Raw genomic sequence first — 15000 nt, 5'->3', positions numbered from 1 at the left:
GATCTATTGCCATATTCATATAGATCTTAAGACACGTAATCAAGCTTTTGGAAGTTTACTAAAACAAAACGAGGAGTAGGCATGAGGATCAACTTGTCTACGTTTTGGCAGACACCATTATTTAGGCAAAGAGGCCGAAACATCTTAATATCTCAAATTTAAATCATTCCAATATGAATTTTGAAAGTACATCATGATGTTTATGCCAGCTGAATATTAACTATATTAACAATTCACTTTCGTCTCACATTGCTACAAAAATAACTCAGAACATTGTTCTAATCGAACAATGTTCTTTGTTTGCCATTATAGATGATTTGTCTTTTACATGTTTTATTTTGAAAAAGACTGTAATTCAGTTAATCATTTGCGTCAAGAAAATGTAATAATCTGAATAATATTACTTATGATAGTAAAAAAAGAAAGGAAAAAAAATCGAGTACATATATGCTACATTTGAAGATAATTTTCATATATAGTTGAAATAAGCGCCAAGTGATCTGTTACGTCAATTGCATAGACGATATAGACTATGCTCAAAACGTGATTCAAATAACGTCATAGAAATGCTTCCTTCAGTCACTGACATATGATATAGCAGGTTTAGCAAAGCCTAATCTACCTCGAAAAGTCACGGTTTATTAACTTCTTTATATTATAGTGGTAGTGTTTCTCCCCGCATGATGGGGTGATGTGCATTGAAGTCTCCCTTAATTTGGCTGGTTCTGTTTTGTGCACACACATAATTCATGAATATTTAGACTTTTGTAGCCTAGCTTGCTTGAGCCGTCTCCTGGTTAGATTAACCTCCAAGCTCAGCAATTCGTTTCCATAGCATAGCTCAACTATCCTGTAGCAGATGATAGTCACATTGACCAAGATAATGTACCCTCGGTTGTTCCGACTGAGTACAAAAACTTGGTAACAAGAAAAGGATGGACTATTAAGGTGATAACCTAAGGTTCTCTTAATTAACTGAATCCTTATAGATTTCTTGATCGCCTCTGGCTTTCTGCAAATGAAGGAAATTAAGTCCCATAACCAGAGCCGATTTTGTTGTTATATGTTTGTTGATGTAAGGAAGAGCTAATTGCGTAACTCCCATTCGGCCATGCCCTCCTGTTATTGAAATTATCTGTATTATAGTTCCAGTAGTAATGACAATAACAATAACAACAATAAAGATACTACTTACATCTAAAAGGTAATGGGTATTATCCAACAATACATTTTGCTGGCATGAGAACCACTTCCCCATCTTGTTGTTACGCTTAGAACTAACGGACTAACCCAACACTAATTGATTTCTATGTTGCAAAAATCTTCTAAGAAGTCTAGTTTGTACCATGGAACGGACTTATTACTGAATCGTCGAAATCTGTAGATTGTCAACATTATCATTGGTGAAAAAGATATAATGACCCTGCAGGCTGAACTAAGACTGCAATGATAGCATTTTAATACAATACAATGAGAGGTGCTCAATTTTTTTTTCTTTTTTTTTATAAAAGAATAAATTATAGCTGTTTTCTGCATCATACAAAAGTAGTTCACATTTTCCCAAAGATCACATCCGTCTAAAATTAGTCGTCTGGTAAAATACATTTATCACCTTTATGTGGAATATCTTAAATCTAGATTTCAGTTGTTGTACTGAACCGTAATTAAAACTGAAACAGGGATCACTGTTTCTTGTAAACCGTGTTCTTAAAATTCCCTGGAGCTTCCAATAAATAAACATATAGTATCGAAATATTTCTAAAATAGTGTGAAATTTAACATTTCTCAATTTGATTATGTCATCAGCACATACATCAGAATTAAAAATTGAATGATAAAGGTAGGTCAAACATAAGGATGAGATTATAATAATTTGTAAAAACACAAATATATTTGCTGTCGAGTTATGGAGAAACTGATGTTGGCAATGTCATTCAATTCAGATCTTTGGTTGTTTTCATTTAAAAAAAACACTAGATAACACAAAAACAGATGGGGCTTATGGAAATGCACACTCAGTAAGGCTGGTTTCTAGGTTTTCATTAAAATTAGAAATTGTTAAACTCAGAGGGCTTTGCGAAAGAGGATAAGACGGGTAGCAGTGCTCAAGTACATGCACCTAACACAGTTCATTCGACACTGTTTGGCAGGCTAGTTACAAACGAAGAGAACTGTACACTCATGTGTGAGTGATTTATACATCGTGATCGTTTCTACACATGATGATGATGATATAATTTACTTAAATGCCAATTTGTGACAAGGTAAGCTGCTTAATGTATGTTTTTTTTTGTCAAAGGGCAGAGGGGGGGGGGCGTATCCCCTGTCTCTCCATCAAAAGCATCCCTTGTAGTAGAAATGGCAGTATTGGCAGTGATATGTGAAGTAAGATTTGAAAGAAATCTTGTAGCGGTAACAGTAATAGAGTGGGGTTAATGATAACACATTCAGCATAACCTTCCATTTTAAAATCAAGAGGCCCAGCTACAAATTAAAATACGGCCATGGGATCACTACTCTTCCAAGTTATTACCGATATTCGTCATGGATTCAGACCGTATACAGTTTGGCAAGTTACGTATAAGATGTACATTTTATTAAAGGATTTTTATGAAGAATCAGATTCATAATTATTCATGTAGAGAAATACATTTGGAAAAGGACGAAATACATTTGTTTATAGACTTCGGAACTACCAACCTCATATTGTCTACATATTCATTACGACATGCTTTGATGGACAATGAACTTCAGTTTACATGAAAAAGTATTGCAATTTAGAGTAATTTGTCACATGGTTTAGAGAATTAAACTCTTTCAGACAATGATGGTATGGTGGATTCAGATATAAATAGAATGTTCACGGTTGGTATTCCTGATCGAAGTAAATAAACGAACCGAAGCTTTGTGTGAATGTCACAAAAATGCTTGGAAATCGTGAGAGAAACTATGACGATTTACATTTCCCATTTTGTGATGAAGTCAGCAAATATGAAAAGCTCGACAAGATTGGCCAAGGGACGTTCGGGTGAGGAGTGATATCTGTTGTTATCTGTGGCTTGGTGGATAGAAGGCCAAAGCTCAAGGAAGGTCTCAGGCATTGGCTTTTGTAGGCGTGTTCCCATTTCTCTTCTTTTGGGCTTCCTTTCTCAATTTTCGTCACTTATTCTAATTCTTGAAATAGGTTTTTGATTATTCATATGGGTGTCAGCTTGCCTACTTTTGTTAAAACTACATTTTAAGGATCTAGGAACAGTAGCATTCAGACCAAGCTACTTTGCTCTTGAACAGAAGAAAATTGTAATCAATATTTTCCTAATGTGTTCACCAAACAGAAATCAATAAAATTACTATATATAGATGATACTTATGCCAGGAAACAGGTATAAAGTCAGTAAATGGATTTAATTTGTGAAAAGAGCAGTACAAACCAATACAGAAGGACTATTACAGAATATGAAAATGTTATGATTATTTATACACTAGAAAATTATAGAAGATCTCTTACATTTGCAGAACCTCATATCTGTTCAACACCATTTATGATAGTGTTGGATATTACAAAACAATGAAACTTATTTTAGAATACTTGAGCCCCAAAATCAATATATATCCTATAAGAACAACTATGTCAAGTACATAACCAATAGTGAACTCTGTGGATGACTATATAAAAGAGACTATACAATAGTTCAATGGCGGGTTAAACTATTAGCTGAGAAATGTTTAGATGTTAGTAGATAAATCATTTTAGTAATGGTAATGTCAAAAATAGTAATTTCAGTATTTGTATAACAGAAAAAGGAGAACAGGAAAACTATAAAAAGAAACAGAAAGTTCAATATAGCAAACAGATAAGCATCTTTCCTAAAATTTGACTCCTTTTACTGAACAATACTCTTATGTTGAAATTTAACCTGTAGACCACTAGCAGACTTTCTTGAACATCAAGAAAGAAAATTCCTATTTTCAATAAAGAAAAATTCTATTTCTTTGGTATTATTGGATAAAAGCGCAACCACCCGTAGCGAAAAAACAAACTTTCTGGCATGACGTACCTTTAATTATGACGTAACACCATAAAACCCTTTTCTTCCGTGAAAGGTTTCCAATGGAAACGAGTAGCGAAACTGTACAAAGCACAATGAAAACTACCAGAAAAATATTGTGTCGTTCCTAGAGGTTTGGTTGCGTCTTTATCCAAATTTACCATTTCTTTAACTAAGCAATAATTTCTGAATTTCAGGGAGGTTTTCAAAGCTCGTCATAAGAAGACAAAGAAAGTTGTGGCTCTGAAGAAAGTGTTGATGGATAATGAGAAGGAAGGGGTAAGTGTTCATTCAATTTTCATATAAAGTTTTTTGGGTTTATATATATACATGAACTTTCACTACATAGATCTCAGGCAAGTGGTGTTTCATTTAGTGCATGATATTCAGTGTTACTTTTTCCTGAGCCACTTTATTAGAATATCTGAAAATATTTGAGTAATATTAATATAGTGCACACTTTTACTGGTATTTTGACCTTCTAAAAGTAATAAGAAGATACTTTTTGATAAACCTTTCTGTGACGGACCATATCTTAACCCCTCCGTAATGGGCCTTTTATATGGGGTTGGATAACTATTGTACTATATTTTTAACTTTGTTGAAAATACAAGCCATTTATTCCTTCATTTATGTAAATACTACATAGTATCACTTTACTGATTTAGACTCATGTATTATGCCGTAAGTTTAGAAAAGTATAGAAAATTCACTCATCTTGAAATGCCCAGCCCAGGCTGAACATCTTCAGATGTGTGTATTTTCTATTATTTTCTTATGGTATACTATGTGAGTCTATGTATGATATATTAGGAAGTGATACTAAGTAGTATTTTGTATTATAGGGCATCTAACTGCAGGAGTGAATAGTTTGTAATTTCAACAAAAGAAAAAAATGCAAGGCAAAAGTGATCTGATCATGCTCATTGTAGAGGATTGAATTGGCATTTGTGAAAATCTGACTGAAGTTATTAATTCTCTGAAAAAATTGTAAAAATTACTGCAAATTAACATCTGTTTCAATTTCAGTTTCCTATCACAGCACTAAGAGAGATCAAGATCCTTCAGCAGTTAAAGCATGACAATGTTGTTAAGTTGAATGAAATTTGTCGTACGAAACGTAAGTATTTTAGTGTAATTTTTCACATTTGTATGACATGCAGCTCATGATGAGTGATGTTTCTGTTTGTTTCTGCATAATTATAATTTAAGTTAAATGATATGAGGATGAAAATAATTATTACAAGTAACTATTGTATTACTCATTAACACTAAACATATTTCTTTCACCTGACAGCATCGGCGTATAATCGATATCGCTCAACTTTCTATTTGGTGTTTGACTTCTGTGAACATGACCTGGCAGGGTTACTGTCCAACTACAATGTAAAATTCAGCCTTGGGGAGATAAAGAGGGTAATGCAACAGCTTTTAGAAGGCCTGTTTTACATCCACAGTTGTAAGGTAGGTTAAAGACACAGCTAGTTTTATTATTTGTTTTTAGGGAATGGTGAACATCTTACAAATGTTATTGATAGCTGATTGATGAAAGTATGGATCTTTTGTAGAATGCATATTGGCATGATATTCATTTTAGTTAATCAAAATCTATTAACTGTTATTGACTTTCTCCAGTATTCATCCTTTTTTGGATTTTTTATATGCACTCTGTGCACCTTACTATGTGTCTACTAGAGAAAATTATATTGTAGGCTGAAATGTGTTAGAGATTGTTTCTCAGTATAATCAGGGAAGTGTATGAATAAATAATATGAATATATGTTATAAAAAAGACTGTTGACCTATGATTTCATAAGCAAAATGCAATTTGAGAAATTTGATTTTAGTACCCATGTTTAGAATTGTTAGATCAAATATTCAATTCCAGATTCTTCATCGTGACATGAAAGCAGCAAATGTGCTCATCACCAAATCAGGGACCTTGAAGCTTGCCGACTTTGGTCTTGCTAGAGCCTTTTCCCAACGAAATGGTCAGCCGAATAGGTAAGAACGCAAAGGTGTCTTTTGAATAATGGTAAACTAGTCTGTAATTATTCTCACTCATATTTTGTATTTACACACTTAGGGTTGTAAAGAATGGAGAATGGGCATTGAAGAAAACAAATGATACTTAGTGAAATGCAGAAACAAAGCAGAGGGAGGCTAGAAGGAGGTTCAAGAGTTAAACGATGTAGAAAAAATGTTGTGATAACATATGCACATTGTTCATGTCTAGTGAGAGAACTACTAATGCTGCTACTCTCTGCATTTACAATATAGCTTGTGGTCTGTCAGGAGTTTTAAGTTGTAGGCTTTATGCTGCAATTTGTGTTTGAATTAACCCATTGCTGATGGATGTCATGACATACATGATGCAGGAGCTCAGGCCTGATGACAGGCGTCATGACATACATGACGTTTGGGGATTTTGGATCACTGTGTTATTTTATAGTGCTAATAGTAATGAGTGAATGATGACAATTGCATTCATAATTACTATAATTGCCGAAATATTAAGCAAAATGGATTTCACCTAACATCTAAATCCTAGATGGCACCACTTTCATCTAGCACCAGGAGAGAAAGCCTTGAATGGCACCCATCCATGGTCTCTAGCAAGCACTGTCTTTATAGAACCATGGCACATAGCAACTTGTTGACCTTATGCTCTAAAGTACTGCAGATGAAGGAAGTGCAGACAGAATGAGAAGAGTAAGGTGACTCAAACCATTCCCATTGTCTGCAATGTACTCCTGTGCCTGGAGGGATGCCTTTTACTATGGCACTTACAATCATAAGCAAAAGTTTTCTTCCTCTTCCCTACATTTTCATATTATCTTCATTGTAGATGGTTATATGTTTCGTATACGTTCATGACAGTGCATAAATATGAAAAAAGAAAGTTGCTTTTTGTCCTCTCATAAACTAATTAATATAGAAAAATAAAGAGTGAACCCTGACTAAACTCATTTTTGTCAGACATCCATATGATAGAACCTGTGATATGACAGATATGTCTCAATACAATAAAAGACACAAAGATAATACACAAATATGGCTCTAGCTTTACAATAAGTGACTAAAAGAGAGTTACGTGAAACTGCCTCACTCTGAAATAAAACTCTGAAATAAAAGGTTTTGCAAGCAAATCTATCCTCTGTCCACAATGGTAAATGTAGACTAATATTGTAAGCAAATGATTTAAACAGACATGCAAGGATGTTGAATAATTATACTTCAAATAACATTTTAACCATTGTTGTATTACAAGCATCCATCCATTTAGGATAACACAACAGGCCACCAGTGCACTGTTGGTGGCGGCACAGGAGGAATTTTTTTCGAAGAGGGGATTGTATGCTATTCATACAAGGGTTTTCTCACAACAATACTTCTATTATAAATATAAATAAATAAAATAATGAATATGGAATGATTTACATTTTTGTTTTTTGCAGCACAGCATTGACAGATTGATAGAACCTGACATATATAATAACAAACAAAGATAATAAACAAGACACAAAGAACAAACAACAAATATGGCTCTAGCTTTACAATAAGTGACTAAAAGAGAGTTACGAAAAAACTGAAATAAAAAAAAAATAAAATTAAAAGGTTATCCTCCAAATCTATCCACAATCCTTAATGAAATTGTAAATATTGTAAGCAAATGATTTAAACAACAATCCAGGATGTTGAATATATTAATACTTCAATACATTATTTTTATTGTTGGATACAAGGCATCTCATTTTAACCACAACAACAACACACGCACCACACCTCTGTGCGTGACAGGGGTGATTTTATATCAGAAAGAGGGATTGGGTATGTATGCTACAAGGGGTTTTTTCACTCTTCTGAAGAAAATTAAATAATGAGTGAATTAAACCCAACTTATGCATTTTTGCTGCATTTATTGAACCGTAGATATGATGATATATAATAAAAGATACATTAATAGACACAAAGATAATACTCAAATATGGCATCGAGCTTTACATAGAAGTGACGTGAGAGTGTTACGTGATGAAATAAACCATAAAAATAAAAACTTGAAATAAAAGGTTTTGCAAGCAAATCTATCCGCGGCCACATTGGTTATGTTAGACTAATATAATGTGCAGATATATTATTAAACTACAGGCAAGAAGAAGATTATTTAATACTTCAAATAACATTTTTATTAACCTGTTGGATTAAGCATCCAGTTATGGCATCCATAAACAACACGGGCACAATGGCACACCTGTGCGGGCAGTCAGGTTATTTTTTCAGAAGAGGAGATATTATGTGTCTACAATACTAGGGTTTTCTCACTCTCTTCTTTTTTTGTGTGTGTGTGTGGGTCAGTTTTTGTGTTTTACTTTTAAAAAGCTTATGTGTACCATCTGACAAGCTTACTCAGTATTGTAATCAACAAATATTGTTGCATTATGTCCATATCAATTCATTATGGTCTTTTCACTTTTGTAAAGAACTATGGAAAAAGAAAATATCCCCAACAAAAAAATAAAAAAACATGAAGAGATATAGAAGAAGAAGGGGGCCTGTGCTTATATCTGCATGTCCCACTGTACAAACCAGCCATACTGGCACAAGGGAACATTGCAACTCTTGTACAAGGTCTGATTCACCTTCCTTTTCTCCATCTGTCTGCACAACCTGTACCACTGGTACTTATTAGAGACTGTGGAACCTTCAAGGATTTTGTTCCTTTTGGTGCCAGAGAGATTTTGAACTAGACCTCTATCATAGTAATTATAATGATAATTTCCATCATTTGTCACCTAATACAACTATTACTTTTTGTATGATTGTAAAAAACAGTAATAGAAAACAACACTTGATAGGTCAAAAACAAAGACTTACCTGTGATGGTCCATTCACGTCACACGGACCTTAGATAATTTATTTTTACCAACATGATATTCACATGAAATGTACCCAATTGGTTAAAGAATATCCTTTGTATATAATTATTTGGATCTGTATACAATTTATATATCATTTAGAAATAAAACAAACATGGCAAAGCAAGTGAGGACAGAAACACATGCACCAAAATTCAGAATGTTGTACTTACAACCTTGGACAATGTTGACATAGTTACAGCTTTGTTGGTAAGAAGATACTTGTGTGACTGCTGGTTTAGGCAAAAGCAGAAGGTCTAGATCAATAGATTTATATGTATTTTTGCATTATTAGGTTAGTCTTTCCCATAAAGACCACTTGCTATAGCATATCCTTGTCCCCTGTTACAAAAAGAATAGGGATGTTCAGCTTTTATCATGGGTAAATACAGTTATATTTTTGAAGAGCTCGATTTTACACATAAGCATATGTATGTATTATGCTAATATGTCAAATTGTGACTAAACAGTGGATCTTTAACCCATTGCTGGACGAGTGTCATGACGTAGATGACACAGGAGCTTTGGCTTGACGACGAGTGTCATGATTTATATGACTTTTGGGGATTTTGGATTTTGGGGTAATAAGAGGAGGTTTTATATTTTTTTTACATTATTTTCACAAGTCAAGTAAACTGTTTATACAAATACATTTGAAATGAGTAAAAAGACCGGGTGAAGCATGTCAAACAGTACCAAATATACTAGTGTACCCACCCTACAACCAATTACACAGAAATACAGGTAGGAAAACATCCTGTCTGTTTTCAGAAGTTAATGCTGTATCAAGCTGTAAGGGATAACATGTTGAGTTGTGAACAATATTGTAATGTATGTAATAGTTTGCAGTTAATATATTCAAATAGGGATGGTAGCAAATTAATGGAAATAACTGCTCAACCCAGTTGCAAATTCCTCAATCCAGACTAAGCAAAGTAAGAGAATTGTTAGCCTTTACCAAAGCATAGACAGGTACAGAGGTCTAGGTGAATGTTGGGTAGCACTTAAGATGATTAAATATCCATCACAGATTGTAAGCAGTATGTATCAAATATACTTGTAATTAACCTACCTTAGAAACACACAGCAGTTATTTCAAAGTTAGTGGCACACAAGCAGTGTCCAAATAGCATAGTGCGTTATGATATTATTAAGCAGTGATTTTGAACACATTTTAAGAGTGCCTCTCATTGGCTGGACATAGTAATGGCTTATCCCCAAAGTCACAGTTGAAACACTTTCCAATGGGTTACAGTGGGAGGTTCTACAGTATATATAATTCTCAGTTTTATTATATGGACTTTTAGATTCTGAAGTATTATTTTTCATATTACTCTCAGCCCTTCTGCAGAGAGCATGCTTTGTAGGGGAGGGAACACTTCCTCTACATATATCTTTTGCTGACATTAGAAGCTATTTATTCCTTCAGTTCTATAATTGGGGCATCATGCCAAATGTACATTAGTATTACAATGCTATTATACTATATACGGACTAGAATTTAATAGGAAAAAACACACACAACATCTTAAGATGACCACCGTAAGCTGTACATCTTAGCTGACATGTGCTGGGTCATATATGTGCCTAATGCCGCTCCTACCAGGAAGATAACACGTGCGGGCAGCCTATAAGCATGAGATCTCTCTTGGTGTGATGCCGTGCTGTGCATCTTGGAGCGCTTTTCACATGCCTGATTCAACAGAGTGATAAGAGGAAATTTTTGTATTTGTTTACATGATGTTCACAAGTCAAGAAAAAGGTGTATATATAAATGCAACTGCAATGAGTATATACATACATAACTATTTAAAATGTGTATTTAGAGAGAGAAATCATGATGTGATAGGGCTTCATTCTGTGGGAATGAAATTATCTCATGACATGATATCACATCACCTGTTGCCAATAGGTTAAGATGTGAGCAGTTGTGGAAGGGTTGATGGTAGTCATGTCCTTGCCTGAAATGTTCATCTATATCTAAAATCTGTTGTTCATTTAGCTTAATTTTTTTTGGTGTTTTAAATGTAGTTTCACCAAAGAAATATTTTCTTCAGTTATAAGCAAATTATATGCAGACTTATCCCTAATTCTCAGATTGTGAATACTTCTGTTTTGATTTTATTCAGAAGACCAAAGTATGGAATCATCAGAAAAAGCTCAATTGCATTGTAATTTTTCTAAAAACAGATATACAAACCGAGTTGTGACGCTGTGGTATCGGCCGCCAGAGTTGTTACTTGGGGAGAGAAACTATGGGCCTCCTATTGATCTCTGGGGAGCAGGTTGCATTATGGCTGAAATGTGGACTCGCACTCCAATAATGCAGGTGAGTAATGTTTGAAGTTCAAATGTTCATTTGTAGAAGTACTTCTTATCATGTTGTTTTGTGAAATAGAGTTCTTGTCCAGCAGTAAACAATTTTACATATTTGGAAATGTCTTCCTCATTTAAGCTTTAGTGGATGATTCTTTTTACTTTGTATTAGTCTGATTATGGTTAATTTTATAAGGTATTAGTTTATTTGCACAATCAACTTAAATGTTTTATAACTTGTCTCTATCTCAGATATATATCATCAAGTGCTATTGAAAAGATGGTATTGAAACCCTTGACTGAATCACTCTTCTTTTTTTGCCATGACCTAACCTATATTCATGGGCAGTGACATGCACTGTTTTGTTTTATTATATTTTATATTTGTAGATGCTTTCAGAAGCACTTACGTACTACAGAGATTAACTGACCTCACCTATTTACCCCATTCTTTGATTTTATGTGAAAGAGTTCATTTTATACTGTGGTTATTCCAACTGTTATTATTATTATCATTGTATTAACCCCGGGGGAATTCCACGACGGGGGGAATGTATGCAATGAATGTCACAATCGGATTAATTTCGAAATAAGCCAATTGAAATTGAATGGTGGCATACTTGCCGCCGCCACTGGGCTTTTTTTTATGAGCAGCGGTACAGTACTGTACCACCCGTCCAGAGTGGGTTAATGTTATTGCAATAATGATATTAACAGTAATAATGTTAATGAAAATGAATATTTCTTGAAAATTCAAGGAATGGGGTAAACAGATGAGGTCAGGTAGCCCTACTACTTAACTTGTTGAATCAAAATTACAGTGGATTAGTAGGTTAATTACAGTGCACTCCCAGCATAAAGAGGTTAATCTTTATGACATAAATCTTTATTTTTTCAGGGAAGCACAGAACAGCATCAACTTAATTTGATATCTCAGTTGTGTGGATCAATAACTCCAGAGGTGTGGCCAGGTGTTGAAAACCTTCCCCTTTACTCTACAATGGAACTTGCCAAGAACCATAAACGGAAGGTCAAAGACAGATTAAAGCCGTATGTTCGAGACCCGCACGCTTGTGACCTCATTGACAAAATGCTGACTCTCGATCCCTCAAAAAGAATTGGTGAGTGTGGCTTTTGGTGCTGCTTTTCTTTCCTAATTATGTCTTTCATTTCTGAAAGGAATTGTGTTGCTTAGGAGGGATTACGGAATATATAAGGTAGTGGAACAACATAGCAATTTTCCAGTGTTTCCCCAGAACATTCTTTGTCAGAAATACATATTTCTGGTGAAAAGTTGAATTGTCAAGTTATTCATTTCAAATTTGGACAAAACTCTCATCCATACCTTTTTGATAGGTAGTAAAGGTAGCAAGAGTCAGTGTCACAACCTTTTCATCAACTCTCATCATGAATGATAGAAACATAATTGTGGAAGTAGTTTAGGTACATTAATAGTAGAAAACATGTTTTTAGGCATGGTTTAGATAGCGAGTTGGACAGAGGGGATAAAACTTGCTGAATATCTCTGCAAGTAACTGTCATCATGCCGTATTGGATGCAGGGGTTAATGAACCAAGCATTTTGGAAATTGTAAAGTAGTTGACAGACTTAGTATACTTAATATGAAGTTTTGGAAATATTTGAAGTTTAAGGTCATAGAGAACTGATGTATTTAGAAAAGCAATGATTAAATATCCATTACAGTATTATATATTATTTCATTCTCAGAATATGTAGTACTGCTTTATTCTATACATATACACATATTTCACATTTTTACTTCATAGATGCTGACACAGCTTTAAATCATGACTTCTTCTGGATGGATCCTGTGCCAAGTGACCTTGGAAAGATGCTGTCCCATCACACCCACAGCATGTTCGAATTCTTAGCGCCTCCTCGTCGTGGGAGACAGCAACAGCAGCAGCAGCAACAACAACAGCAGCAACAGCAACAGGCGCCAACAGGTCATACTTCCCAGCAACCCCAGACATCACAGTCGTCAGCCCAAGGTGGTTCGAGAAGAGCAGGTCATAGGCCATCGGGCTCCTCCAGTGTTGCCAGTATGTCTTCTTGTCCAGAGAGAATATTTTAGATCCTTGTTCTTTACATTTTCTGCAAAAAAGACAGCATCGGAGAGAATTGATATCTTTTAATAATTGTCCACGAAAAATGAAAATTATTTTAATCAAGAAAGAAAATATGATTTTTTAAGTATAGATCTGCAGTTTTTTCTATATGGTTGATATAGATCAGGTAATCTGATTACAGTTTCTTGATACTCAGCTTTTACGCAGTGGAATTCTTTATCATAACAAAAAAAATTTGTTGAACCTTACCACTGGAAAATTATTAAATATTTACACAATTAAAATCTGCCAAGAATTAGGCCTAACCTAATGCATGATTATTCTCTTTTGATTATATTCTATTGTTTCCCTGTATGTTTTATTTCTGTACTATTCTTTTCTTTTACTCATATACATTTACTTGTATATCTGTTGTAGAGGCTACAGTTATTGAATACATGTGTAGCATATTTATATTCAAATAGCATATACATTGATTCTACTCATCCCTATGTCTTTTAGAAATCAGTATATCACAAAATGTTGAAATCCATTGGTGCAATATTTGCTAATTTGGAATTTGTTTTTTTTTCTCACATTTTCATTACATGTACAATATGATTTTGCATTACTGTTATAGTGCTGTACAGTAGATATGACTATTTATTATAGTATGTTATTGATTCTAAAATCCTGTATAGTATTACCGTACCTGGTCTTTTTAGGTTTGTCCTTCATTTTTTTTTTTGTGGCTAGCAATGTTACCGCATTGTTCTACTTACCAGACTCAGTATTATGATGTATTTCTCGCATAAAGAAACTATTGGATTACATATACTACTTAAATTAGGATTCCATGTCATATGATACAGAAAAGAAAAACAAGTGTAAGAGCCGCAAGTTTTACCTGGAATTCCCTGCTATGATTTATACATATCTCTGGAAGATGCCAGATGGTGATGACAATATATCACTGTTGTTTAGGTTCATTTGTGTGGTTTTGACCCAGTAACGTGTTACCTGTGTATTAATGTGGATCTCGGGAAAGAAGGCGAGGATTCACTCTAGTCAGTAAGCAGTTGATACATAGCTATGCCTATAAGAGTACAAAAATACTTTTATGTTTTTATAAGACTGTTTTTGAGTATTTTAGAACAAGGGCAATACTCGGAGAACATTTATTTTTTGTCTTAGGAAGGATTCTAATGTGCATATGTTTTATATGAAAGATTTTGCTTTGGTATTATTACATATGCATATTTAATTTTATTTTCTAAATATAGATATATATATATCTGTAAATAATTAGTATGTCATGTTTAAGAATGAGAAGTGTTAAGATATTTGCACCTAAAAACTACTGCATTTCACATTTTCTCAATTACTATGCTTTCTTTTTCTTTCAGTCTGTCTGTCTTTCTTTTTCATTTGTTTTTGGCAATTTTAGAAAAAAAAACATATATTTTACTTAATTCTCAGAGATATATGTGAGCCACCCTTTAACCAAAGAGAAAATAGCTATATTCTGGAGACAACAATCTAATTGTTATTCATGTCTTTATTTAATTGTAATCCCTACATATCTAGTGATGTAGTTCTGATTCGTAGTTCAAAATAGAAATTTGATAGAAAGCAGGAATGGCAGATATT

At 33.9% G+C, this 15000-nt stretch overlaps 1 protein-coding gene across 2 annotated transcripts in view; it reads left to right on the top strand.

The window, feature by feature from the left end:
• The first annotated feature begins 2124 nt into the window (after positions 1-2124).
• Positions 2125-15000, top strand: part of LOC122265104 (Cyclin-dependent kinase 9) — a 14042-nt gene continuing 1166 nt past the window's right edge. Inside the window, exons 1-8 of one of the 2 annotated variants that reach the window (XM_043034239.2) lie at positions 2125-2264; positions 4247-4328; positions 5079-5169; positions 5347-5513; positions 5938-6053; positions 11156-11294; positions 12180-12402; positions 13069-15000. The exon at positions 13069-15000 is cut by the window's right edge and continues 1166 nt beyond it. In XM_043034239.2, coding sequence (XP_042890173.1) covers positions 4308-4328; positions 5079-5169; positions 5347-5513; positions 5938-6053; positions 11156-11294; positions 12180-12402; positions 13069-13376 — 1065 coding nt within the window. In that variant the 5' untranslated portion in view covers positions 2125-2264; positions 4247-4307 and the 3' untranslated portion in view covers positions 13377-15000. Of the gene's footprint in view, positions 2265-2862; positions 3029-4246; positions 4329-5078; positions 5170-5346; positions 5514-5937; positions 6054-11155; positions 11295-12179; positions 12403-13068 lie in introns of those variants that run through there. The other variant, XM_043034238.2, reaches the window with a different exon arrangement.

This window comes from Penaeus japonicus, unplaced genomic scaffold (assembly GCF_977035675.1).
Source record: "Penaeus japonicus unplaced genomic scaffold, GWHDUDI00000001_assembly GWHDUDI00000024, whole genome shotgun sequence".
Taxonomy (NCBI): Eukaryota; Metazoa; Arthropoda; class Malacostraca; order Decapoda; family Penaeidae; genus Penaeus; species Penaeus japonicus.
Note: the sequence above shows the minus strand (reverse complement) of the source record. Positions and strands in the feature narration are given on the sequence as shown.